Source organism: Lepidochelys kempii, chromosome 12, assembly GCF_965140285.1.
Source record: "Lepidochelys kempii isolate rLepKem1 chromosome 12, rLepKem1.hap1, whole genome shotgun sequence".
In the NCBI taxonomy this organism is placed as follows: domain Eukaryota; kingdom Metazoa; phylum Chordata; order Testudines; family Cheloniidae; genus Lepidochelys; species Lepidochelys kempii.
Genome location: NC_136391.1, coordinates 3,321,249 through 3,348,880, shown reverse-complemented (window position 1 = coordinate 3,348,880; position 27,632 = coordinate 3,321,249). Strand labels below are relative to the sequence as shown.

Here is a 27,632-nt window from a genome sequence, read left to right as displayed (position 1 = left end):
CTCAGAGAAAAATAAAATTTTATTTCCAAACACAAGTTTCACCCCCCCTTTCAAATAATTAAAAAAAAACAAAAAAAAAAACCCCACACTTTACATGCATACATTTACAGAGGTCAACAGAGAAATACAATAGCCAGCTTCAGCCAGCATTCTTTAATCTTTATATCCATAAATACTCCACCCCCAAACAAAACAAACATCCACTTAGTTATAAAGCAAACCCTTCCAATCTGATGTAGGATTGCAAATCTCAGCAGCATTAACTAACACATGCACAAATTGGTCTCTCAAGGCAGTAAATCCCACCGAGCCTACCTCTGAAGGAATCTTTATCAAGCAAGGTTGGGCAAATGTAGACAGTGGCCCAGTGAGCAAGTTTAATCAGACTGTACAGATGGACAGAAAGACTGCTTAGCTAGGCAGTAATTGTAACAGCAAATTATGCTTTGTTACAAGCCAGTTGTCTCTAACCATTCAGAATTTCCACATAAAGTTGATATACTTTTAAAGCTCAGAATAAATTTCAGAATTGCCAGCATTTACACAGAATTACACAGCAATCCAAATTATTGTATAATAAACAGTTACTGATAAGCAATCATGGGCTGCATTCACTTCTGACATAAATAGATGCAACTCCGTTTGGGCCTATATGTTTATTTCATCCTGTCCAGTTAATACATTTTGCCAGCTGAGCTGAAGTTTAAAAGGAAGAAAGCAAACCAAGTTTTCAGCAAGAAAACCATGAAAATGGCTTCCCTTATCTCAGTCTTGTAATATTGTCATGAAACTTTAGCAATCCAGGCACCAAAAAAAAAATATTTTCACCCAACCTTTACACCAGTGATTGAAGATATTAGGAGAAAAACAAAAACTAATGATATTTCATATGCCCATTGTAAAAAAAACAATAAACACATTACTTTCCATGCACAAGCATAAAATTTGCGAAGCTGTCATGTCCAGAAAACAAGTGCCCCCCACAATTTGTCAGCCTACACGAATAGCCACGCTGACATATTTTAGTGGCATCCAGATACAAATAGCAAGAGAAAAACATTATGCTAAGTTTATTTTTCCAAAATAATGTGCTGAAAATTATTCCCAAGTTTAAGGACTAAAATCTCAAAAGAAATGTTACAGAAGAAGATAAAGAAAGACTTCCTGCCCCATAGGCTAGAGTGTTATGGTCACACTGTGCATCCCAATGAATCAATATTTAAGAATATTCCACACCCTAGCTCAAGATCTCATCTTAACAACCAGAACATAAGACTTTTCTGTTCCTACTGCATAAGCTATTCAGATAGCTTATACCAAAGTCCCAAATTGCTTTTCTAATATCCAGTAATTCTACCACAGTCTACTTATTCTACTAGTAATTTGACTGATCTAACTTAATTTAAGTTGAATAGACAGCAATTAGTATAATTTTAGCAGAGGACAAGATTTCATACAGTAAATCTCATTATGCCTTATAGAAATAAAATTAGAAAACCAGCAGGCTTTTTATATACCTCATTTGAATATGCATGCGTGTGTACACACACACACACACTTAAATACAATAATTTACAATACAAATAAAAAATGGCAAGTCTCCAAACCTTAATGCACTCAACTAAAGAGTCGTTTCATTGGGTAGATATTTTATTCAAATTTCACTTATTCTAAATCAGTGTAACTTTTTGAAATCAATAGTCAAATGGCTCTTAGGCAGGAGCCAAATCAAGTACAAAATCTTTACGAATTAAACCAGAGACAGGCCTTTCATCTAACAATCACTAGGGCCTAGATATGAACTCATAATTGAAAATCTGAAACAGTAAGGCTGCCAAATAAACCAAATCCATCTCACATTCTCATAACTCATCTGTATTTATCATCTCTGTACATTATATAGCTTGATCAATGACTTGCTCCCTCCCCTCCCTTTCACTGCATGTAACTTGTAGCTTCTAAAACACTAAGACCAACATCCAGTTCCTCTTCAAATGGTAGGAGGCAGAAAAAATAAACTTGCCAGTTGTTTAAAAAAAAAAAAGAAAGCTAAGACATATTTAATCAGGCCTCATTCTATGTCAAACATAAGACTTGGCAAATGAATTTAACTGCATCAGAGACTCTTCAATTCATCTCTATCCAAAAAGGTTAATACATTCTTCCCTCTCTTTCTTATGACTCCCACAAAAGGCACAATGGAAACACGTAAACGTTACTGGTTTTTTGAGGAGTCTTTGGTCTTTAAGACACAATCAGCCCACAACATTCACAATAAAAGGACAAAGCAACAGTCCTAACTTTGATTAGACTTCAGTGATTTTATTTTAAAAACAAAATGTAGACTGGGACTCTCACAGAGACCCCTCCATCATGGAGAATTCCCCATTAAGGAAGGATCCAAGGGGGCACCTGTGACCACAGGATTTCTGTGCCAGGGAGAGAGTGGAGAACACACAGGCTCCATGAGTAGGGTGGAGTCACAAAGCCCTTGTGCCAGCATCCTTGGAATCCTCCATATTTGAAAATGAGCCTTATGGATCACTCTGCCAGGAGAATGTGGACCAAAACCCAGCACCCTGAGACTCCAGGGGGGAAATCCTGGCCCCACTGAAGTCAATGAAAAATTCCCACTGACTTCAATGGGGCCAGGATTTCACCCAATAAAACGATCTCTAAGACATCCTCCCCCTATGTCTCTCCTCTGGGAGGTGGCAATCAGATTTTCATGAGAAGCACTTTGGAAGTACGTTGGCTGCTAAACTCTCTTGAAAATCAGGCCCCAAGTCAAGTTACGCCTCCTGTTTTTAATTTCTGGATACTGGAAAGATGGCTTTCAGAAAGTACGGAAGAAGTGAGGCACCTCAAGGGACCTTGTCAATGTGAAGTCTAGTCAATTCCAGAGAGTTAAAGATACTTTCATGAAGTACATCTGCTTCAGAGTCTTCCTGTCAATTTTTGTGGCTTTACAACCACATTTCATTAAAGGAAAAAAAAAGCCCATCTTCCACCATTGCTATGTGAAAGGCCCATACAAATGGGGAATACTGACTGATGGCAGAGGGAAAACAGTGAAACTGACAGAGTCCTGGCAAAGATACACAGCAGACAATTGGGAAAAAAAATAGAGAAAAAAGTTTTTGTATTTGTCCTACAGGTATAGTTATCTCTGGGATTTGTAGCAACAGTAGGTTTAAAAAAAAAAAATCAGACAGAAGTCAGATTTCTAAAGTTATAGATGTCCCGTTAAGCCCAGAAAGAATTGATGTCTAGATTTCAGTTGACAAACTATATGGGGGACCTTTTGACTTTTTAGTACTCCAAAATATAGATTGTGACAATGTAAACATACATCTACAATACTTCCAGATACATAGGTATGTGCTCCTGCTTCAGAAGAGGTGATTTCCCATATGGGTTGACTAGAGCAGGATACAAACAGGTTAAGGTAACCCTCTGTAATCCCACAATTACAAAGGGGAGAGGGAGAGGGAACACTGCTTTTTGATGGATGGCGATACTTCTAATTTTGCTCATTCCCCCATATACATGGAAACAGAAGGATCATTTGTGAATACTGAATTTATGGTACTGTACCTGAGGTTTTTAATCACACTGTCCTCTCAGATCCATTATCCCCCTCATATATCCTTCCCCCTTCCCCTTTTCTTTCTCACATTATAGGTCTTCTGTTCCTTCCATTCCCCTTCATTTTCCTTTGTTCCTCAATGTTGCCTCCTTTTTGGCCCCTCGGGTCCTCTTAAAAAGTTTCCTAAGCTTTCAGAATCACTTACTGGAGAAGCTTTTGCTGCCTTAGTCTCTTGATCCCCCCAGCATCTGCTGAACTGTTTTGCTTGCCTGTGATTGACAGGAGGCAAGGCTCTCTTCATCTCCACAGAACAACTACAGGAAGTTAATTTAAAGCAAGTTAAAATGAACAGTGACCAATTTGGGAAGTTTGTGGGAAGCAGGAGCCAAACAGATCCACTTCTGCGCAGTTTCAGTGGATCAGAAAAGCAAAGTCTGTACAGAATGTTATAAAAGTAGTTAGACTTAAGCTACCAACTCAAACCCAGTAAACAAAAAGCAGAATAAAATGTTAGATTACACTCCACCCCTACCAAAGTGACAAGAAAGGCTACTAAGTGTGCAGCACCACCAGACAAGAGAGTTTTTCAACCGTGCTTTTAATCCCCACTGATAATCAAATATCCTTCAAGCTCCTTCCTCATGTAATTAAAAGTATTTCCACAAGTGACTGGTAATTAATCAGGAGGCTGTCTTTTCTTTTACTAACCCCTTTCTCTCACATGCACTCATTTACGTAATTTTTATACCAACATTAAATCCATAAGTTTCCCCCTTTAAATACCATTTCTCTCTCTAAGTAGGTCTTCTATGTAAATTAGAATCTTGGAAACAAAGTTTTAAAGAAAATGAATTAGATATCAAAATGAGATCTTAAAGGAGCAATATGAAAAAGTAAAATCTGATTTTCCTTAAGGGACAGTAGTGTCAATTATTCATTTTCTCTTTCATTTTACTCCTAAAAGGATCAAATCAAGTAACATACTTTTTTTTCCCCTCCAACAAGTTTCATTCACTTTTCTCAGTTCCATGCTTCCAACTGTCACACAGTGAGACATATTATTTGCTGCTTCTAAACTGCACTTGATAACGTTTCTAATTAAAATCAGTAGTTGTGGGTCACCTGCTGACAGCTACCATAGTAGACAACAATAGGCAGTTCTCTCTTTCACCCAAGGTTCTCAAAATCTTTATGAATGAATCCTCAGCACTTTGGAAACTCAAACAGTGTTATGCTGATGGGAAAATGGAGGCATAGGGAGGTGATGTGACTTGTTGAAGGCCACACAGCAAGTCTATTTCATAGATGGGAGTAGAACCCAGAAGTCTTGATTCCCTCCTATACACTGCTGAAAAAGCAAGGATTTGTAACTTGGGATTCTGCGATCACAAAATTCCTGATAAGAAAACCAGTCTCCCTTGTGCTTTACATCTGACCTTGGCCCTACATGGTGGTATGTTATAAATGGCATCACATAGCATTCTAGCGGCTGCCAGCATGTGCCTAACTTGAAATACCTTTTTAAGGAGGGCTAAATTTTCAGAAAGTGGTGAAGACCTGAACTCTGAAAAGTCAACCTTCTTTAATGCCTAAAGTTGGGCAACAAAAATTGAGACATCCAAATCACAAGTCAGTAACTTTTGAAAAACTGAGGCCTTTGCCAGCATGGCTTCAGATCTGCTAAGGCAACAGCTTATAAAATTAAATTTGAGATAAATATAATATTTGCTTCAGAAAACAGTGGTGTATTCAGCAACTCTAGAGATATTTTTAAAGGATTTCAATTCTTTCTGCAGGCAACAGCATAGCCAGCCTCTTTTTAATCAAAAGGGAAAATTAGCTAGCATGGAAATGCTATCAGCTACCAAGTTTGAATACCACATTTGGGTCCCCAGAGCTCTCAAATTAACAGTGAGAGACAGTATGAAAGGGATACAACTAGCAGCCTCTACTGGCTGATCAGCAGTGGCATCAATTAAGCTCCAGTCAAATCTCATCACAGAAATATAGTCATTGTGAGGTTATGCCTACGTGGAGGGAAGACAAGATTGTACAAAGGCATTACCTAGAACAACTCCCCTTTCTCCAAAATTTCAGTCCTTCATTTTGCCTTAATTTCCCCACCATGTAGAATAACCCCCATGCTTACAGGATTGTATGGCAACACCTAATGCCATAAGGCAGTACTGTAGAACTGGCGATCCAAAATTGGATACCAACATTAAAATAATCCCCACTGTTTTAAAATGAAGTGATATTCACACTAGCAAAAGAAAAATAAAAAAAACTTTAAGAACTTTAAACAGCCAGTGAAGTGAATCTTTTGAAACATCTACCAATTCGATTCTAGAATCACTAAAATTAAAGATTACATGACATTTGCTGCTGCTCAACTTGTACAATCAAATGGAGCTGCCTCTTTGCAATGGCAGTATTCAAATCCCATAAAAACTCAAGTAGCACGCCTTTCAAAAGTATCTCCATAGGGACAAACTGCAAAACCTGCTGGGGAGAGTCTGAGTTGAGCAAAGAGCTCATTAGTTTATTCAGATCCTGCAAGTACTCAACAACTGGATTTGGAAGACCCTGATAGCCAATACACAACAGAACAGCAGTGGTCCCTAAAGGTTCAGAGGCTATGGGGCAAGCAAATGTGATGTAGCTGAAACAGCCATGCAGTACAAAAATCAGGCCAGCTGTGAAGCGTGTAAAACAAGAAAGAACAGGCAGAATCAAAGCATCTCCCAGTTGAAGTTGATTAACCGCACGCAGAATGCAGTCCAAAAGATGCTGCTGATATTTTGGCTCTCCATCATGAAGCAAAGAACAGCTGAAAGTCAAGAATGCAGCTGACTCCAGGAGCCTAACTTCCACGTTGGACTGAGTTTTGATGTCACAAAGAGACGGAAAGCCCACAACAAGACACTTGATTTGGTCACTGTGTCCTTCATTTGGTACTTTCTGATGGTACTTGGTAAGGCTAGACAACTCAGATAGTATCAGTGCCTCAGTAAGAACACTGCAAGAATGACATGGGTGCTGTGTTTGTCTGGAAAAGGAAATAGTTTTTAGTCTGCCTACTAATGATTCTTTGATGGCTTCATTGAGATTCTTCAAGACATCACCATCACAGAATGGAGAGCATTTTACTCTTGGCAGCCTCTTTCCCTCCAGGATGTACCATAAATTACATTCAAGATTACGGGATGACCCTTCCAAAATGCAGCTTTTCCCAGCATTACTTAAAGTGTGCTCTTCAGCCCAATGATTAAGATAGCCTTTGGCCACCTTATCTTCCCATGTCAGGGATTCCAGCATCTTTCTTTCATTGTATGTACTAAAATATCTGTTCCTCTGTCCAAACCATTTTGCGTTCATGCTGCAGCCTACATGAGATTTCTTCACTAGCCAGTTATTTCTTGTAATGTGTTTCAGGTGGAACTTTTGCATGAAAAATTCCACTGCACAGTCCCTTAAATTGTTCAGCTTTTCTTGTTCTGTTTCCCCAATGCACTCAAAGAGTCGGATGTTCTCAGATATAGTCTCTATTTGGTACTTGTGAAAGAATGCACAGCACTCTTCATGTACTTTAAGAAAAGATTCTGGAATCACATGTTGTGGAAAGAGTGCCTTGTTAACAATTTCTGTTCCAAAGTTCTGCATCATCTTGGACAGCACAGGATGGATGGCCTCTCTGCCCATGTAATGAAGGCAAACTACATAGACTTCAGAGTTCCCGGCTTTGCTAGTGGCAGGTTTAAAGACATGGACCTCCTCGAAAGAACAATTTAGCAGAAAAAGCAGATTGGCAGAACAATGTTCAAACAAAGTGAACATCTTCAAAACAAAGGAGCCACCATTGCCAAGGGTCATTAAAGCAGTGACTGCTTCACAGTAATGTAGCGGTGAGACAAGCGCTTCTTGTTCACCTGGGTTTCCTTGGCAATCAAAACTCCCATCAGCAGTTACCAAGTGAACAGTGGTCATATTACTTATGAAGTGCTGAAGTCCAGTCAGATGTTTTAAGGTCATCACATCCCCAGTATTATCCGGTCCAAAATACCACCATGGCAAGGTATTTGCAATAAGTCGGTCATCCATAATCATCACAAGGGTGTCATTTGCTTCATGATATGGGTTTAGGGTATTGGCTACCCAGTTCCAATCGCAGGGAATGTGATGGGATTTTAAGTAATGATTGAGACTGGCTATAAAAGCACCAGGTGCTTCACAGAGGTGGACAGAATAGAGTTCTCCATTCTGAACAGCTTCTTTCGGGAGAAGGGGAAAACTGCACAAAATCTCATGGAATTTGCACCAAGCCTGGGTACACAGCTCAGCATTCACAGATTTCTTCACATGAGGAATGATTATCCCTGCTTTGTTGGTGAAGGAAGTGTGCTGATGCCATGCATCCAATTTCTTATCACTTAGTTGGTTTTTTACTTCATTCATGGAGTCCTTCAGAGCAAGGAGTGTATTGAATTCTTTGTGATTGCAGGTAAACACATCACTGGAATCTGGCAGCTGCCATTCACTATTCGATGGTTTTGTATATGAGAACTTCTTCTCAAAGAGCTCCTCAATTTCAGCAAGAATCACAGGGCTGAATTTTTCAAGATTTGTGGTCTGCTCACCATAAGGCTTCGTATATTTGTTCATTCTTGGACTAACCCACAATCTGGAGAGGGGAAACAAAGAAAAGATAAGGGGGTTACATGAACCGAACCAATGACACCTTCCCAACCATAAGAAAACACTGAATAAGTTAAAAAAACTAAACAGATAATACATTTGTAAAGTTTAAGAAAAAGTTAGCTATTTCAACTTGTTTGGTTTTAGAGTGTGTGTTCCAGAATGAGAAGGGAAAAATACTTTACTGAGATATTTTAAGAGTGAAATAAAGAGTTACTCAAGTAGTAATGGGATGATTTAGTTGGGGATTGGTCCTGCTTTGAGCAGGGGGTTGGACTAGATGACCTCCTGAGGTCCCTTCCAACCCTGATATTCTATGATTCTAGTTCTGCTTTGGAGTAAGACCTCCATTTTGACCCAATACATTTAGACGGAAAATATATATGCCTTAAATTCCCCAAGTGCCAATTAACTAGTAAAAGTTATCCAACTAATATAGAAAGGTAACATTTTGGAGAGATATGGGAGAATTGGTGTGGGGAATGGGGGGGAAAAAAGAGCAGAGGCAAGGCTGGAACAATAGCGGGAAGGAACCAAGCTGCTACTGCATGCACCACAGAACTTTAAGAGACAGTTCTGACTCTGCAGGGCAACAGTTGGGTTCTCAGTTCAAAGCCAACATTTTAACTCAAGAAGCATTATTTAAGCAAAATGACCAGCAGTTTGGGAGCCAAGAGATCCTCTCTAGTTCTGCACATCATTTCACCCACCACAAAAAAATGCAACAGTTTAGCTCCACAGAACAGGTTTAGGAAAAGCAGTGAAAAATACTATATTGCAATTGAAAGGAATACAGAGAGGCAAATTGTAACTATCCAAAACAAGAATTTTGGCCAACCCATCTGGCTAACACAAAAGATGGAAGCTAGAGACTTCACCCTCATGACATAAAAGCAAGCTTGTTGTTTAATTTCTTAACGAACTCACTTGTTATCCAGACTTCAGACTTTGATTTCACAAATTGAGAGAGAGTGTCCTCTTTTACCACCACCCACACTCATACCAATCCCACACTTTGAAAGTGATAGTCAGTTCTAGTGGCCCCCATCCCAAAAAATATGTATTTCGAATTGGAAGTAGTACAGAGAAGAGCAACAAAAATTATAAAGTGGTACGGAACAGCTTCCATATGAGAAGAGATTAAAAAGACAGGTACTGTTAATCTTATAAAAGAGACAACTAAGAGGGGATAAGATAGAGGTCTACAAAATCAAGAATGGTGTGGAGAAAGTGAATAGGGAAGTGTTATTTACCCCTTCACACTACACAAGAATTAGGGGTCACCCAATGAAATTAATAGGGAGCTGCTTTAAAACAAAAACAGAAATACTTCTTCCTGGGAAAGACGTAGCATGATTTTGCAGTTAAGGCACTGGGTTTACTGGAAATCAAGCAAAAAAGGTTCAGTGTGGACTTGTTTTACAGTCCACCACAGACCTCCTGTGATGGTAGCAGGAGGAGTAATTTCCAGCTCAGGAAGACATATTGGCATTAGCTTTGATCAAGTTAGCACACTAAAAGTCACAGCACAGCCACAGCTGCACAGGCACCAGGACAGGCTAGTCACTCCTGTACAATCCTGTCTGAAACCCTAGGGACGTACTCCAGCTCCAGTGCAGGCATATCCAAAGAGGGGATGTCTACACTAGAGCTGAGAGAGAGCCTCACAGTCCAGGTAGAAAGACTGGGCCTAGCAAGTATGCTAAAAATAGCAATGTGGACATGGACAGGCTTGAAAGCAGCTGACCCCCTGGGTCCACCCTTGGGTTGCTTCTGAAGCCACAACATCCACACTTGCATAATGACAGGTTTCAGAGTAACGGCCCTCTTAGTCTGTTTTCGCAAAAAGAAAAGGAGGACGTGTGGCACCTTAGAGACTAACCCATTTATTTGAGCATGAGCTTTCGTGAGTTGCGTCCGATGAAGTGAGCTGCAGCTCAGGAACGCTTATGCGCAAATAAACTGGTTCGTGGGTAAGGTGCCACGAGTCCTCCGTTTCTTTGAGCATCCACACGGCTATTTCTCCTGCGCTAGCTCAAGCCCCACGAGCCCAAGTGTGTCCGACCAGGCTGGGAGTTTTGCTCCCAGGTGCCACGCAGACGCCTCCTCCCTGCCTTGGCTTCGCCATCTGTGAAAGGGGGACACCACCTGCCTACCTCACGGGAGCGCTCAGAGACTCGGCTACCGCCGCGACAGGGGCCAAACGGATGAGGGCAGCACGACGGGCAACGCAGCTGGCTTCGCCCCGTGCCCCCACGATCAAACCAAGCTCTCCTAGCGGGGCAGCGGTGGGTCAGGCTGGTGCGGACCACGCTTAGGCACACGAATGACCCGCCGTTCGTTTTGAACAGACCAAAGAGGGTCGCTGCACACGCCGGGAAGGTAGGTACAGCGCGGGAAGGAAGGCGGGAGGGGCGGACAGCGCCTCCTCAGCCCCCGCGTCCGCCGCGGCTGGGGGGCGGGACGGGGGCGACCCGTAAGAGTCTCAAATCTCTGAGCGGCGGCAGCTCAGCGGGGCCCCGGCTCGTGGCGGCGGAGTCGGGCTCAGGGCTGCCCGCGGGCGCTCCTGCGCGGCCCAGGCGCCCGAGCCCCGCCCCGCCCCGCCCCGCCCGGGGGCAGCCCACAGGGGCGGCTCCGGCCCGCGCTGCCGGGGGCTCCGCTCGCTCGCTCGCTCGGCGCGGGGCAGAGGCCCGAGGAGCCGCGCTGGGCCCCGCTCCGCCCGCCCGCCCTCCTTACCCGGGCCGGCGGCTGCGGCCTTCGGAGAGACGCGAGCCCCGCGCCAGGCCGCGAGGCGGGGCCGCCGGGAAGGGAAGGGAGGGGGGGCGCGCGGGGTGTCCCGCGGGGGCGGGGCCTGGAGGCTCCGGGGACGTTCGCCTCGGCCGCCGCCGCCGCCGCGTGACGCGCCCCCGCAGCCCCGCCCCCCCGCGCCGTGGCGCGGCCCCGCACCCCAGGCCCGCTCCCGGCTTCCCGCCCCGGCCCCACAGCCCAGGCCACAGCCCCCGGCCCTGTACTCCAAGGGCACCCCTGCCCCCTCACCTCAGCCCGCGGCCCTCCCGCCTCAGCCCCACTCTCCAGAGCCCCCGGCTCGAGGGCGTGCCATCCCACAGCCCCTCTCCTCCCACGCCAGTGCCGCCCGCCCAGCCAGGCCTTTGAGCCTCTCCCGCCACACCCCCGTGCCTCCGAGCAACCCACCAAGGCGGCATCCCTTTGCCACTCACCCCCCTTGCCTCACGCCCTGCTCGTCCAGGCCTGTCGCAGCCCCTCGCCACCCCCATTCCAGTCTGCTGCCATGGCCACCCAGGTTGTGTGCTCTTCCCTGCCCCTGCAGAAAGACACCTGCTCCGGCCGCCCACTCACCGCCCACCAGGGTACAGCGGTGTGGCTGAATGCGTGGGAGGCCAGACCCCCACGCCGCTCCATCTCTCCCCATTTAGGTGGAACTCCCCCTGATCTTTCAGCAGAACTTTCATGATTTGTCTCCCTAGAAAGCTCTCCTAGTCCAGTGCATTTCCTTGGCATTACATAGCAGGGTCCTAGTTCCTCCCCAGATGTCCCACTGGAAGTTAGGTGTCAGCAGGTCTGTCACACACGCCTGTGGTAAACACATACTTGCTGTTTATGCAATTAGCTTTGGTGCCAATAGCACCTCTCACCTTCACACTAATTATTCAGATCAAGTCAGAAATGGTAAAAACAGGCAGATTTTTCATTAATTACTCAGTGGGACATGAATTTGGTCGACTCAATCCAGTTCCCGTTGGAAAGGAAAGCATATCAGAAAATCCCCCACAACAGTTGGCACCATAAAGTAACGGGCCATAGAATGAGCAGGCCACAAAGCAGAAGCGATTCCTCCAGATGAGGGCCTAGGCACATTGGTGGAGTGCTAAAGGGAAAGTTTGCACTGATTGCTCGGAGTTTGGCACCTAATTCTAGGCTGCAAGGAAGTGCCTATCTCTGCTAGCAGTTCATGAACTGGGGGAAGATAGAAGGGGAGTACTTGTGGCACTTTAGAGACTAACAAATTTATTTGAGCATAAGCTTTCATGGGCTAAAGCCCACTTCATCAGATAGGCACTCCTCTGCCTAAATCAAAGACAGAATCATAGAAGATTAGGGTTGTAAGAGATCTCAGGAGGCCATCTAATCCAACCCCCTGCTCAGAGCAGAAGCAACCCCAACTAAATCATCCCAGCCAGGGCCTGATCCAGTAGGTGAGCTTAGAGGATGCCTAACTCCATACAAAAGAACTGGGGGGAGATGGGAGAGAAGAAAGCAGAACAGGAGGAGGTGGTGACTTAGGGCTTGTCTACACTGCCAAGTTGTGGACAAAACTTTTGTCTTTCACAGGTGCTTAAAAAAGCCTCCCCGCGAAAGACAAAAGTTTTGCCGCAGCAAGTGGCAGTGTGAATGTGGCTTTGTTGGTAGGAGGGCTCTCTTGCCGACAAAGCAAACACTGCTCACGGGGCTGGAAGTATTTTGTCAGCAAAAGTGTCGACAGAGTACCAACAAAGAGGGGTTTTGGGGGTGGAGGCTGATAATTCACAACCCCCCATGAAAAAAACCTTGTCACTCCCTGAGGGGCACAACCCCTAGTTTGAGAACCCCTGTTATAAAGGGAGTCGTCTTCTCCTCTGCACTCTGGCTGTTTTGTATGGAGCTAGGCAGCTTCTGAGCATGTTTACTGGAATGGGTCCCTCACATGATTTAGGCCAAGGAGTGCTTATCTTTCCTTTGGTCCATTGCTCGCTCTGGAGCTTAGGTGGGAACATAGGTGCCTAAGCACCCAGAGTGAGGTTGCCGCTCACATCCGCAGAGGGAGGAACACAGATGCCTAGGGAATTTTTACTGCAAAAAAGCTTGGGTGCTGAGGGTGTTTAGGTGCCTATGGGGTCGCCAGCAACCGAATGGGAGTTGTGGGGGTTGCAGTGGCACCTAAAAACGGGACATAGGCACTTCAGTGCTTGTGGATCCCATCCATAATATTTAAGGCCCAGAGTCTCAAAGGGGTTTAGGCTTCTAACTTCCATTGATTTCAACAGAAATTAGGAGCCTAAGTACCTCTGAGAATCTGGGCCTGCGTGTTTTGGAGAGCAAAGAGCCGAGCTGTGGCAGTCTGTGGCATCGTATTCTTGGAAACCTGCAGGGACTTCCCAGCTAAACAATCACTTGCTTTGCCTTATCAAATCCACAAGTGGGGATGGTTGGAGTAGATCGCTAGACAGCAGAACAACTGCCATGGTGGGCAGAGAGAGAACTAGAGGGTCTGAGCTTCTGCCAAGCCCTCTACAGCCACAGGGATTTCTCTGGAGAGCTCAGCATTAAACTATGTTAGGCAAACAAGGTCTTTGCCAGCTCCATGAGGACCCAACAGCCACCTGCCTTGTATAATTTGGCAGAAACTCCTTGGTTTTAAAGTAATGGATTTTTCTACCTGGCTTTAGCCCTCCTCTGGGTTTCACTATGGGAGGGCATTATTGGTGCCTATGTCTACACTACGGAATAAGGTCGAATTTATAGAAGTCGGTTTTTTAGAAATCGGTTTTATATATTTGAGTGTGTGTGTCCCCACAGAAAATGCTCTAAGTGCATTAAGTGCATTAACTCGGGGGAGCGCTTCCACAGTACCAAGGCTAGAGTCGACTTCCGGAGCGTTGCACTGTGGGTAGCTATCCCACAGTTCCCGCAGTCTCCGCTGCCCATTGGAATTCTGGGTTGAGATCCCAATGCCTGATGGGGCTAAAACATTGTAGCGAGTGGTTCTGGGTACATATCGTCAGGCCCCCGTTCCCTCCCTCCCTCCGTGAAAGCAAGGGCAGACAATCATTTCGCGCCTTTTTTCCTGAGTTACCTGTGTAGACGCCATACCACTGCAAGCATGGAGCCCGCTCAGGTAACCGTCACCCTATGTCTCCTGGGTGCTGGCAGACGCGGTTCGGCATTGCTACACAGTAGCAGTAACCCCTTGCCTTGTGGCAGCAGACGGTACAGTACGACTGGTAGCCGTCATCGTCATGTCTGAGGTGCTCCTGGCCACGTCGGCTGGGAGCGCCTGGGCAGACATGGGCGCAGGGACTAAATTTGGAGTGACTTGACCAGGTCATTCTCTTTAGTCCTGCAGTCAGTCCTATTGAACCGTCTTATGGTGAGCGGGCAGGCGATACGGATTGCTAGCAGTCGTACTGTACCATCTTCTGCCGGGCAGGCAAGAGATGAGGATGGCTAGCAGTCGTACTGTACCATCTTCTGCCGAGCAGCCATGAGATGTGGATGGCATGCAGTCCTTCTGCACCGTCTGCTGCCAGCCAAAGATGTAAAAGATAGATGGAGTGGGTCAAAACAAGAAATAGACCAGATTTGTTTTGTACTCATTTGCTTCCCCCCTCCCCTGTCTAGGGGACTCATTCTTCTAGATCACACTGCAGTCACTCACAGAGAAGGTGCAGCGAGGTAAATCTAGCCATGTATCAATCAGAGGCCAGGCTAACCTCCTTGTTCCAATAAGAACGATAACTTAGGTGCACCATTTCTTATTGGAACCCTCCGTGAAGTCCTGCCTGAAATACTCCTTGATGTACAGGTACCCCCTTTGTTGATTTTAGCTCCCTGAAGCCAACCCTGTAAGCCGTGTCGTCAGTCGCCCCTCCCTCCGTCAGAGCAACGGCAGACAATCGTTCCGCGCCTTTTTTCTGTGCGGACGCCATACCAAGGCAAGCATGGAGGCCGCTCAGCTCACTTTGGCAATTAGGAGCACATTAAACACCACACGCATTATCCAGCAGTATATGCAGCACCAGAACATGGCAACGCGATACCGGGCGAGGAGGCGACGTCAGCGCGGTCACGTGAGTGATCAGGACATGGACACAGATTTCTCTGAAAGCATGGGCCCTGACAATGCATGCATCATGGTGCTAATGGGGCAGGTTCATGCTGTGGAACGCCGATTCTGGGCTCGGGAAACAAGCACAGACTGGTGGGACTGCATAGTGTTGCAGGTCTGGGACGATTCCCAGTGGCTGCGAAACTTTCGCATGCGTAAGGGCACTTTCATGGAACTTTGTGACTTGCTTTCCCCTGCCCTGAGGCGCATGAATACCAAGATGAGAGCAGCCCTCACAGTTGAGAAGCGAGTGGCGATAGCCCTGTGGAAGCTTGCAACGCCAGACAGCTACCGGTCAGTTGGGAATCAATTTGGAGTGGGCAAATCTACTGTGGGGGCTGCTGTGATGCAAGTAGCCCACGCAATCAAAGATCTGCTGATATCAAGGGTAGTGACCCTGGGAAATGTGCAGGTCATAGTGGATGGCTTTGCTGCAATGGGATTCCCTAACTGTGGTGGGGCTATAGACGGAACCCATATCCCTATCTTGGCACCGGAGCACCAAACCGCCGAGTACATAAACCGCAAGGGGTACTTTTCGATAGTGCTGCAAGCTCTGGTGGATCACAAGGGACGTTTCACCAACATCAACGTGGGATGGCCGGGAAAGGTGCATGATGCTCGCATCTTCAGGAACTCTGGTCTGTTTCAAAAGCTGCAGGAAGGGACTTTATCCCCAGACCAGAAAATAACTGTTGGGGATGTTGAAATGCCTATATGTATCCTTGGGGACCCAGCCTACCCCTTAATGCCATGGCTCATGAAGCCGTACACAGGCAGCCTGGACAGTAGTCAGGAGCTATTCAACTACAGGCTGAGCAAGTGCAGAATGGTGGTAGAATGTGCATTTGGACGTTTAAAGGCGCGCTGGCGCAGTTTACTGACTCGCTTAGACCTCAGCAAAACCAATATTCCCACTGTTATTACTGCTTGCTGTGTGCTCCACAATATCTGTGAGAGTAAGGGGGAGACGTTTATGGCAGGGTGGGAGGTTGAGGCAAATCGCCTGGCTGCTGGTTACGCGCAGCCAGACACCAGGGCGGTTAGAAGAGCACAGGAGGGCGCGCATGAATGGATGAACGTCATGGCTGGTTGGCCGGAGGCAACCGGAGTGGCGGGCTGAAGACAGGGCTGAAGCTCAAATGTGGCGGCAGCATGATGAGAGGAGGCAGGATTCAATGCTGAGGCTGCTGCAGGACCAAACCAGTATGCTCCAGTGTATGGTTGAGCTGCAGCAAAGGCAGCTGGAGCACAGACTGCCACTGCTGCCCCTCTGTAACCAACCGCCCTCCTCCCCAAGTTCCATAGCCTCCACACCCAGACGCCCAAGAACGCGGTGGGGGGGCCTCTGGCCAACCAGCCACTCCACCACAGAGGATTGCCCAAAAAAAAGAAGGCTGTCATTCAATAAATTTTAAAGTTGTAAACTTTTAAAGTGCTGTGCTTAAAGTGCTGTGTGGCATTTTCCTTCCCTCCTCCACCACCCCTCCTGGGATACCTTGATACTCATCTCCCTATTTGTGTGATGAATGAATAACGAATGCATGACTGTGAAGCAGCAATGACTTTATTGCCTCTGCAAGCAATGATTAAAGGGAGGAGGGGAGGGTGGTTAGCTTACAGGGAAGTAGAGTGAACCAAGGGGCGGGGGGTTTCATCAAGGAGAAACAAACAGAACTTTCACACCGTAGCCTGGCCAGTCATGAAACTGGTTTTCAAAGCTTCTCTGATGCGTACCGCGCCCTCCTGTGCTCTTCTAACCGCCCTGGTGTCTGGCTGCGCGTGACCAGCAGCTAGGCGATTTGCCTCAACCTCCCACCCCGCCATAAACGTCTCCCCCTTACTCTCACAGATATTGTGGAGCACACAGCAAGCAGTAATAACAGTGGGAATATTGGTTTCGCTGAGGTCTAAGCGAGTCAGTAAACTGCACCAGCGCGCCTTTAAACGTCCAAATGCACATTCTACCACCATTCTGCACTTGCTCAGCCTGTAGTTGAACAGCTCCTGACTACTGTCCAGGCTGCCTGTGTACGGCTTCATGAGCCATGGCATTAAGGGGTAGGCTGGGTCCCCAAGGATACATATAGGCATTTCAACATCCCCAACAGTTATTTTCTGGTCTGGGAATAAAGTCCCTTCCTGCAGCTTTTGAAACAGACCAGAGTTCCTGAAGATGCGAGCATCATGCACCTTTCCCGGCCATCCCACGTTGATGTTGGTGAAACGTCCCTTGTGATCCACCAGAGCTTGCAGCACTATCGAAAAGTACCCCTTGCGGTTTATGTACTCGGCGGCTTGGTGCTCCGGTGCCAAGATAGGGATATGGGTTCCGTCTATAGCCCCACCACAGTTAGGGAATCCCATTTGCAGCAAAGCCATCCACTATGACCTGCACATTTCCCAGGGTCACTACCCTTGATATCAGCAGATCTTTGATTGCGTGAGCTACTTGCATCACAGCAGCCCCCACAGTAGAATTGCCCACTCCAAATTGATTCCCAACTGACCGGTAGCTGTCTGGCGTTGCAAGCTTCCACAGGGCTATCGCCACTCGCTTCTCAACTGTGAGGGCTGCTCTCATCTTGGTATTCATGCGCTTCAGGGCAGGGGAAAGCAAGTCACAAAGTTCCATGAAAGTGCCCTTACGCATGCGAAAGTTTCGCAGCCACTGGGAATCATCCCAGACCTGCAACACTATGCGGTCCCACCAGTCTGTGCTTGTTTCCCGAGCCCAGAATCGGCGTTCCACAGCATGAACCTGCCCCATTAGCACCATGATGCATGCATTGTCAGGGCCCATGCTTTCAGAGAAATCTGAGTCCATGTCCTGATCACTCACGGGACCGCGCTGACGTCGCCTCCTTGCCCGGTATCGCGTTGCCATGTTCTGGTGCTGCATATACTGCTGGATAATGCGTGTGGTGGTTAATGTGCTCCTAATTGCCAAAGTGAGCTGAGCGGCCTCCATGCTTGCCTTGGTATGGCGTCCGCACAGAAAAAAGGCGCAGAACGATTGTCTGCCGTTGCTCTGACGGAGGGAGGGGCGACTGACGACACGGCTTACAGGGTTGGCTTCAGGGAGCTAAAATAAACAAAGGGTGTGCCTGTACATCAAGGAGTATTTCAGGCAGGACTTCACGGAGGGTTCCAATAAGAAATGGTGCACCTAAGTTATCGTTGTTGTTGGAACAAGGAGGTTAGCCTGGCCTCTGATTGATACATGGCTAGATTTACCTCGCTGCACCTTCTCTGTGAGTGACTGCAGTGTGATCTAGACAGGGAAGGAGGCAAATGAGTACATAACAAATCTGGTCTATTTCTTGTTCTGACCCACTCCATCTATCTTTTACATCTTTGGCTGGCAGCAGACGGTGCAGAAGGACTGCATGCCATCCACATCTCATGGCTGCTCGGCAGAAGATGGTACAGTACGACTGCTAGCCATCTTCATCTCTTGCCTGCCTGGCATAAGATGGTACAATACGACTGCTAGCAATCCTCATCTCTTGCCTGCCTGGCAGAAGATGGTACAGTACGACTGCTAGCAGTCCATATCGCCTGCCCGCTCACCATAAGACGGTTCAATAGGACTGCAGGACTAAAGAGAATGACCTGGTCAAGTCACTCCAAATTTAGTCCCTGCGCCCATGTCTGCCCAGGCGCTCCCAGCCGACGTGGCCAGGAGCACCTCGGACACGACGAGGACGACTACCAATCGTATTGCACCGTCTGCTGCCAGAAGGCAATGGGTTGCTGCTACTGTGCAGCAAAGCCGTACCACGTCTGCCAGCACCCAGGAGACATAGGGTGACGGTTACCTGAGCTGGCTCCATGCTTGCCGTGGTATGGCGTCTGCACAGGTAACTCATGAAAAAAGGCGCGAAATGATTGTCTGCCCTTGCTTTCACGGAGGGAGGGAGGGAACGGGGGCCTGACGACACGTACCCAGAACCACCCGCGACAATGTTTTAGCCCCATCAGAGTGCTCCATTGTGAGTGCTCTGGACAGCACTCTCAGATGCCCGATTGTTTGCCATTGCTCTGACGCTGGGAGGGGCGCTTACAGGGTTGGCTTCAGGGAGCTAAAATCAACAAAGGGGGTGGCTTTACATCAAGGAGTATTTCAGGCAGGACTTCACGGAGGGTTCCAATAAGAAATGGTGCACCTAAGTTATCGTTCTTATTGGAACAAGGAGGTTAGCCTGGCCTCTGATTGATACATGGCTAGATTTACCTCGCTGCACCTTCTCTGTAAGTGACTGCAGTGTGATCTAGAAGAATGAGTCCCCTAGACAGGGGAGGGGGAGAAGCAAATGAGTACAAAACAAATCTGGTCTATTTCTTGTTTTGATCCACTCCATCTATCTTTTACATCTTTGGCTGGCAGCAGACGGTGCAGAAGGACTGCATGCCATCCACATCTCATGGCTGCTCGGCAGAAGATGGTACAGTACGACTGCTAGCAGTCCGTATCGCCTGCCCGCTCACCATAAGACGGTTCAATAGGACTGACTGCAGGACTAAAGAGAATGACCTGCTCAAGTCACTCCAAATTTAGTCCCTGCGCCCATGTCTGCCCAGGCGCTCCTGATCGACCTCACAGAGGCGACCAGGAGCACCTCAGACATGACGATGACGGCTACCAGTCGTACTGTACCGTCTGCTGCCACAAGGCAAGGGGTTGCTGCTACTGTGTAGCAATGCCGTACCGTGTCTGCCAGCACCCAGGAGACATAGGGTGACGGTTACCAGAATGGGAAGAGGTGCTCTGTGGGATAGCTGCCCACAATACACCGCTCGCAATGCCGCTGCAAGTGCCGCAAATGTGGCCATGCCAGTGCGCTTGCAGCTGTCAGTGTGGACAGACTGCAGCGCTTTCCCTGCTGTGTGTGTTAGAGGAGATTTTAAGAGCCTGGCTCAGCAAGACAGGTTAAAGGGGGCCCATGCTGGCAGAACAGATAGACTCAGTGGTATCTCAGCACATCAGGTGGCTTCCCAAGGGTCCAACCCATCACACGTAACTCCCATTGAAATCTCCTCTAACACACACACAGGCAGAACCACACCCAGCTGCAGATCAGCTCTGGGAAGACTCAGGTTAAGGGACTTGCTCCTGCACTCAGATGTCCACCACCCTTGAGGGTGCAGACCCAAAGATATATTATGAAATTCGCCTCCTCCCCCAAGTTAGAAATTACAGAAACTGGATTTAATAATAAACAAAACAAATTGTATTAACTATAAAAGGCAGATTTTAAGTGGAAAAAGGGGTAATGAACAGAACAAAGCAGATTACAAAGCAAATGAAATCAAACATGCAAACTAAGCTAGTTTCACTAAAAAAGTTGGTTACAGATAGTTCCAGTTCCAGTTATATTCCTTTTCAGCCTGTGCCCCTGTCCTCAGTCTGGATTCCCCCCTTGCCTTCCCTTTTGCAATCTTTCTTCTTGGACAGAGAGGCCATGAAGAGGAGGAGTCCTGTTTGCCTTCCTCCCCACCCTTAAATAGGATTTACATAAGCCAGCATAAGGGGACTCGTCTGGGGCGGCTTCGGGGAAATGGGTGGCGTAATCCACGAAGACCAGCACGTACTGAAACCCAGCCATACTCTGTGGGAGGGGGCCCACCAAGTCCATGGCCACTTGCTCAAATGGTGTTTCTACAATGGGCATGGGAATCAGTGGGGCCTTGGGCATCTGTGGGGGAGCAGCCAGCTCACATTCTGGACAGGAACTACAATAGTTCCTCATGTCCTGGTGCACCCCGGGCCAGAAGAACCGTGTCAAGATTCGGGCAAGGGTCTTTTCATGGCCCAAGTGCCCTGCAGTCGGGCGAGTTTCATTACCGCTCATCAGTGACATCGAGGCACAAGCAGCTGGGTCTGGACCTCTCCGATGTGGGGATCTCGTTCCACCCAAGAGAGATGGTCATGGTGTAACTCGAAATGAGGCCACACCTTTGCCCAGCATGGATCGATCAGGGTCCCATCAACGGCCGCCAGCTGCTCATACGTTCGACTAAAGGTAGCGTCCTCCCTTTGGTCCCAGCAAATAATAAACAAATAAACAGAAGAGTATAAAAATGTTGCTCGGGCATGTAGGAATGAAATCAGGAGGGCCAAATCGCACCTGGAGCTGCAGCTAGCAAGAGATGTTAAGAGTAACAAGAAGGGTTTCTTCAGGTATGTTAGCAACAAGAAGAAAGCCAAGGAAAGTGTGGGCCCCTTAATGAATGAGGGAGGCAACCTAGTGACAGAGGATGTGGAAAAAGCTAATGTACTCAATGCTTTTTTTGCCTCTGTCTTCACGAACAAGGTCAGCTCCCAGACTGCTGCGCTGGGCAACACAGCTTGGGGAGTAGGTGGCCAGCCCTCTGTGGAGAAAGAAGTGGTTAGGGACTATTCAGAAAAGCTGGACGTGCACAAGTCCATGGGGCTGGATGCGCTGCATCCGAGAGTGCTAAAGGAATTGGCGGCCATGATTGCAGAGCCATTGGCCATTATCTTTGAAAACTCATGGTGATTGGGGGAAGTCCCGGACAACTGGAAAAAGGCTACTGTAGTGCCCATCTTTTAAAAAGGGAAGAAGGAGGATCCGGGGAACTACAGGCCAGTCAGCCTCACCTCACTCCCCGGAAAAATCATGGAGCAGGTCCTCAAGGAATCAATCCTGAAGCACTTAGACGAGAGGAAAGTGATCAGGAACAGTCAGCATGGATTCACCAAGGGAAGGTCATGCCTGACTAATCTAATCGCCTTCTATGATGAGATTACTGGTTCTGTGGATGAAGGGAAAGCAGTGGATGTATTGTTTCTTGACTTTAGCAAAGCTTTTGACACGGTCTCCCACAGTATTCTTGTCAGCAAGTTAAAGAAGTATGGGCTGGATGAATGCACTATAAGGTGGGTAGAAAGTTGGCTAGATTGTCGGGCTCAACGGGTAGTGATCAATGGCTCCATGTCTAGATGGCAGCCGGTATCAAGTGGAGTGCCCCAAGGGTCGGTCCTGGGGCCAGTTTTGTTCAATATCTTCATAAATGATCTGGAGGATGGTGTGGATTGCACTCTCAGCAAATTTGCGGATGATACTAAACTAGGAGGAGTGGTAGATACAGTGGCAGGTAGGGATAGGATACAGAGGGACCTAGACAAATTGGAGGATTGGGCCAAAAGAAATCTGATGAGGTTCAACAAGGATAAGTGCAGAGTCCTGCACTTAGGACGGAAGAATCCAATTCACCGCTACAGACAAGGGACCGAATGGCTAGGCAGCAGTTCTGCAGAGAAGGACCTAGGGGTTACAGTCGACGAGAAGCTGGATATGAATCAACAGTGTGCCCTTGTTGCCAAGAAGGCCAATGGCATTTTGGGATGTATAAGTAGGGGCATAGCCAGCAGATCGAGGGACGTGATTGTTCCCCTCTATTCAACATTGGTGAGGCCTCATCTGGAGTACTGTGTCCAGTTTTGGGCCCCACACTACAAGAAGGATGTGGAAAAATTGGAGAGAGTCCAGCGAAGGGCAACAAAATGATTAGTGGTCTAGAACACATGACTTATGAGGAGAGGCTGAGGGAGCTGGGATTGTTTAGTCTTCAGAAGAGAAGAATGAGGGGGGATTTGATAGTTGCTTTCACCTACCTGAGAGGTGGTTCCAAAGAGGATGATTCTAGACTATTCTCAGTGGTAGAAGAGGACAGGACAAGGAGTAATGGTCTCAAGTTGCAGTGGGGGAGGTTTAGGTTGGATATTAGGAAAAACTTTTTCACTAGGAGGGTGGTGAAACACTGGAATGCGTTACCTAGGGAGGTGGTAGAATCTCCTTCCTTAGAAGTTTTTAAGGTCAGGCTTGACAAAGCCCTGGCTGGGATGATTTAATTGGGGATTGGTCCTGCTTTGAGCAGGGGGTTGGACTAAATGACCTCCTGAGGTCCCTTCCAACCCTGATATTCTATGATTCTATGATGCTTTGACTTTCACGCGGCACTGCTGTATGTCCCTGTTGTAGCCTCTGTCCACCATGCCCTGTGAGATTTTGGCAATTATATTTGCATTTCTTCTTTTTGATCGGACTTCTGTCTGCACAGATGCTTCTCCCCAAACAGCAATCAGCTCCAGTGTCTCCTGTTTGCTCCATGCTGGAGCTCGTTTGCGATTCTGGGGGGACTGCTTGGTCAGCTGTGCTGCTGAGCTCTTCACGCTGAACAAACAGGCAATGAAATTCAAAAGTTCCTGGGGCTTTTCCTGTGTTCCTGGCTAGTTCATTGGAGTTCAAAGTGCTGTCCAGAGCGGTCACAATGGAGCACTCCGGGATAGCTCCCGGAGGCCAATACCGTCGATTTGCATTTGCACTACCCCAAATTTGACCCAGCAAGGTCGATTTTAGCGCTACTCCCCTCGCTGGGGAGAATTACAAAAGTCGATTTTAAGAGCCCTTTAAGTCGACGGAACGGGGTTGATTGTGTGGACACATTCATTTTAAAATCAACCTAACGCTGCTAAATTTGACCTAACCCCATAGTGTAGACTAGGCCTAAGTCATTTTTGTTGCTGCTAAATCACAGACCTCTGGAGACAGATAAAGAAGGTCCTTTCCTGATAACGTTTTCCATGTAAATCCAGACTAAAGGAGGAGATTGTCTTAGACAAGAACAAATTGGAAGGAGCTCACAGACTGTCTGATCTTGTTTGCTTTGGGGGGGAAAATCAGATTAATGCTAAACAAAGGGACAGATCTGGAGGGCTCAGGAGTCCCCCAAAGAGCGACAAGGAAAATCAGCATTTAGGACCTAGTCTTGCTCACTGGGGTTGCCTGTCTCCATTCAGTTCAATAGGAACAAATTTGGTGTTAAAAAGAAATTGCAAGTACTGGGAAGAGAAGTAGGGGATCTCCAGAGGGCCAAAAGGTTTGAGCTGCTATGGAGAGCTCTGTGCTACGGGCCTAATGTGTTTTGTAAAGAAGAATGACGGAGGGGAGAAGAATGTGCCTGGGGAGAAGGCAGGCAGAAGGAGAGTGCACAGAGGAGAGGGATAAAGCAGAATGGCAAGGAGTGAAGAGAGGTGAAAAGAGAAGGGAAGATATCAGAAAAAAGTGTAGGGAAAATGAAAAGGGGAAGTGAGGAGGGGATATAAAGGCAACGAAACGAGGAAATAGGAAGCTAAATTATTGGTGTGGGGCTGCCCTAAGAAAGGGAGCAACCTAGGAATTCTTGGTTCCCAGGCTCACAGAGCTCAGAGACATTGTGGAGGAGACATTTTAGGCTCCGTGAAGGTAAACAACCCAGTCAGCAACATCAGAGGGGGTCATTCTCCTGTCCTCCCAGGTGGAGGAAGGACTCCACGGGGCCAGGTGTCTATAAAGGAGAGGAGCCCATGGAGGTGGTGATGTCAAAATGAAAGACGGGGTGTGGTGTGGGGGGGGGACAGTGTGTGTGTGTGGAGGGGTGGGAGATGGGGGGGAAGGATACCCATGGTTCTGTTTAGATCCACTTTGTGTGTGTGGTGGTGGGGGAGAAAGTGAAAACTCATGCTTTCCGTATCATGCTGTTTCCCATCAACAAACAGATTCTATTGACCCCATTGGCTCCTGAAGGCCAAGATCCTGCAAGCTGTTTTGTGCGGATGGACCTGCATGAAATCAAGGTGGGGATGACTGTGGAGTATTTTGAGCTCTGTTTTGCATGCTCTTCACCATTCACATTTTATCCTATTTGAGTTTGAAATTTACTATGAGAACTTCTTGGGGCAACCCAGAAAGTGTTCAGGGTGTTCTCTCAGGTCGGAGAGCAAACACATGCAGAAATAAAAAATGGGCATGCAATTTCTGGGGTCCCCAACTTTCCAGTGTGTGCCCTTTAAGACATTATAGTCTGCTGAGCAGAACTGGTTTGAAAGACCTGCCCCCGCATTTCCTTTGGGCATGGCTGGAGTTCAGTAAGTTAGTTAAGCTCGATGGAGTATTACAAGGCACACCTCATCTCCCCCTTGTCACCACTTGAGTGGGAAAGAATACTGAAGTGTGGCAGGGATGTGTTTGATTACTCTTTGTATTTACATGGTATGAGAGTTTTTCATAATATTTTGGATGACGATTGTGTGTGCTTCAGTTTCCCCTATGAGCAGCATGGTTAACTAGGTCAGGGGAGAAGGTTGTTTATTCTTTGCAGAGACCCAGAGATCCAGGTGTGGCTGATACCCAGCTTTCTGGGGCCTGATCCCAGACAATTGCCCAGACAACTGGTACCTATCAGCTAACGACCAGGGGAGCCCACCCCCTCTGCAGGAAGACAGCCAGTTATGACCAGCTGGAGAACAGAGCACTAAGGAAGATGGCCAAGTGACCATCTTTGCCTGGAAGCAAGAACAAAGTTTAGTAGAAAGAGAGTCTAAAGCATGGGATCTGGTACGAGGCCTAAGGCATGAACTAAAGTGAGCAAAAGCCAGGGCCTGCTGAGATACAGCAAAGTTAGCAAGAGTCAGGCTATGAGCAAAAGCCAGGGCCCATTCCAAAGCAGAGGCCTGCTCACAGGTTCACTCTCCGGTACATGGACTTGGCGGGGCCAGGGCTGGCGTTGCGAAAACACAAGCACTCCTAGGTACTAAGTATTCATAGAAACACATTCCAGAAGGCTGGTGCCAGGACAGGAATGTATGGTGTATACACACTCCCCAAAGATGATATAGGGACACACTGACCTCTCCTTGACATAAGGTCAGGATGACAGAGAGATGGATGGAAATGTTTTGATCCAACCAACAGGTACAGGGTATAAGATGGTCACAAACCATGTCAGAAGGGTACCAAGTAATTTGCTTGTATAAAAGAGGGGTCTCAGGAGGAATGTCTTTGTCTGGCCAAGGTGAGAACAGAAAGTCCTGCCACTCACTGAGCTAGTCCATTGTCATGAGTATACATGTATCAGTGTACCTGTAGCATGCATAGGCACTAGGACCATGCTTTGTTGGCAATAAGCCTGGCTGAGAGCCTTTGCCACTGAACAGAGTCTGTGTCTTCTTGGGCACTACAATCAAAGTCTGCTGTACAGGCTATCTGGCTACAGCCAGTGCAGCATGCCGAGAGAACACACATGCAGCCAACAACTGACAACGCAAAGGGCTGAGGAGGAGTCTGGGGGTGGGGGTGGGGAGTAGTTACATGTGAGCTGCTGGAAGCATGACACACTCTTCGGGACTGGGACTCAAGGTGGGTCAAAGAGATCTCTGAGCTCTGAACTGACCCAGATGGACCAGGCTGTAACTTTCTGTTCTCTGTGATAATCAAGAACTTTCTATGCTGTGTTCCAGACATCTAACAGACCCTTCTGCTGGCTGAGCGTCACTTCTGAGTCAGGAAGTTGGGGGTACATTGCTCCCTTTGGGCTTGCAAGTCTTCCCCAGGTGTCCAATTCAGGTCAAGCTCACAGAGTGAAGCAGGGGTGCTGAAGGCTCCGAAGTTCAGTCCCAGAAGGCGGAGAAGCCAAGGGGCTCAACCCAGGGAGAGAGTGTGACCTGAAGGGGCTGACACACTAAAGGGGTCTTCCCAGGGACTGTTCCCCCCCCAGAGCTGTTCAAGAGCAGCGGACCCGTGGATCCATGACACGTGGCACCTCCCAAACTCTGCAGCCTCCCAGTAAACACATGCCACACTTACTTTGGGCTTTGTCACAGAGCATTTTAAACAGGAAGACAAATGCTTCTGATGGTTGGTGCCTGAGTTTATGTAAATATGTGAAAATCAATGCAAATTTGCAGGCTGTTATTATTTTGTCAGGCAGGCAGGCCTACGTTTGTGTGTGTATGAGCCTGCCTTAGCCCCACTGCACCGCCGCCCGAGGTAAGCACCGCCCAGCAGGAGCCCACGCCCCTCCCACACCCTAACCCCTTGCCCCAGCCCTGAGCCCCCTCCTGTAGCTGGCACCCCCTCCTGCACCCTGAACCCCCTCCTGCACCCTGAACCCATGCCCCAGCACTGAGTCCCCTCCTGGAGCCTGCACCCCAAATCCCTTCCTGCACCCCAATCCCTTGCCCCATCCCAGAGCCCCCTCCTGCACCCAAACTCCCTCCCAAAGCTTGCACCCCTCACCACACCCCCTCCTGCACCACAGCCCCCCAGATTCAGCCCAGAGCCCCCACCAACACTCCGAACCCCTCAGCCCCAACCTGGAGCACCCTCCTGAACCCCAAACCCTTCATCCCCAGCCCCATCCCAGAGCCCGCAGCTGGAGCCCTCACCCCACCTCCCATGACCCAACCTACCTCCGCCCTGATCCCCCTCCTGCCCTCCAAACTCCTCAGTCCCAGCCCAGAGTTCCCTCCTACGCCCCAAACCCCTCATCCCAAACCCCACCCCAATGTCTGTATCCCCCCAGCCAGAGTCCCCACACCCCCTCTGCACCTCCGAACCCCTCAGTCCTAGCCCAGAGCCCTCTCTCGCACCCTGAACCCCTAATTTCTGGCCCTACCCC

The 27,632-nt window shown here is 47.9% G+C and overlaps 1 protein-coding gene and 1 long non-coding RNA gene across 4 annotated transcripts; one reads left to right on the top strand and one right to left on the bottom strand.

The window, feature by feature from the left end:
* Positions 1–11,729, bottom strand: CMTR2 (cap methyltransferase 2). 3 transcript variants are annotated; one of them, XM_073307154.2, is made up of 2 exons: positions 11,503–11,729; positions 1–8,270 (listed from the first exon to the last, which is right to left on the bottom strand). In XM_073307154.2, exons 1-2 carry the CDS (start codon positions 11,712–11,714, stop codon positions 5,951–5,953), a joined length of 2,532 nt encoding a protein of 843 aa, XP_073163255.1. In that variant the 5' UTR covers positions 11,715–11,729; the 3' UTR covers positions 1–5,950. The 3 variants fall into 3 exon arrangements, with proteins under 3 accessions (XP_073163255.1, XP_073163257.1, XP_073163258.1); XM_073307156.2 differs by lacking the exon at positions 11,503–11,729 and adding an exon at positions 11,021–11,096; XM_073307157.2 differs by lacking the exon at positions 11,503–11,729 and adding an exon at positions 10,441–10,857.
* On the top strand, positions 10,359–26,916 carry LOC140896079 (uncharacterized). Its single transcript, XR_012154445.1, has 3 exons — positions 10,359–10,666; positions 24,733–24,810; positions 26,473–26,916. It is a non-coding gene; the product is annotated as an uncharacterized LOC140896079 (long non-coding RNA).
* The last annotated feature ends 716 nt before the right edge of the window (positions 26,917–27,632 follow it).

Coding starts and splice junctions, on each gene's coding strand:
- CMTR2 (XM_073307154.2), bottom strand. CDS start 11,714: ATGGGGAGAGATGGAGCGGCGTGGGGGTCTGGCCTCCCACGCATTCAG. Junction 8,271..11,502: donor CAGGGCGTGAGGCAAGGGGG/GTGAGTGGCAAA, acceptor TCCCCTCTCCAG/ATTGTGGGTTAGTCCAAGAA.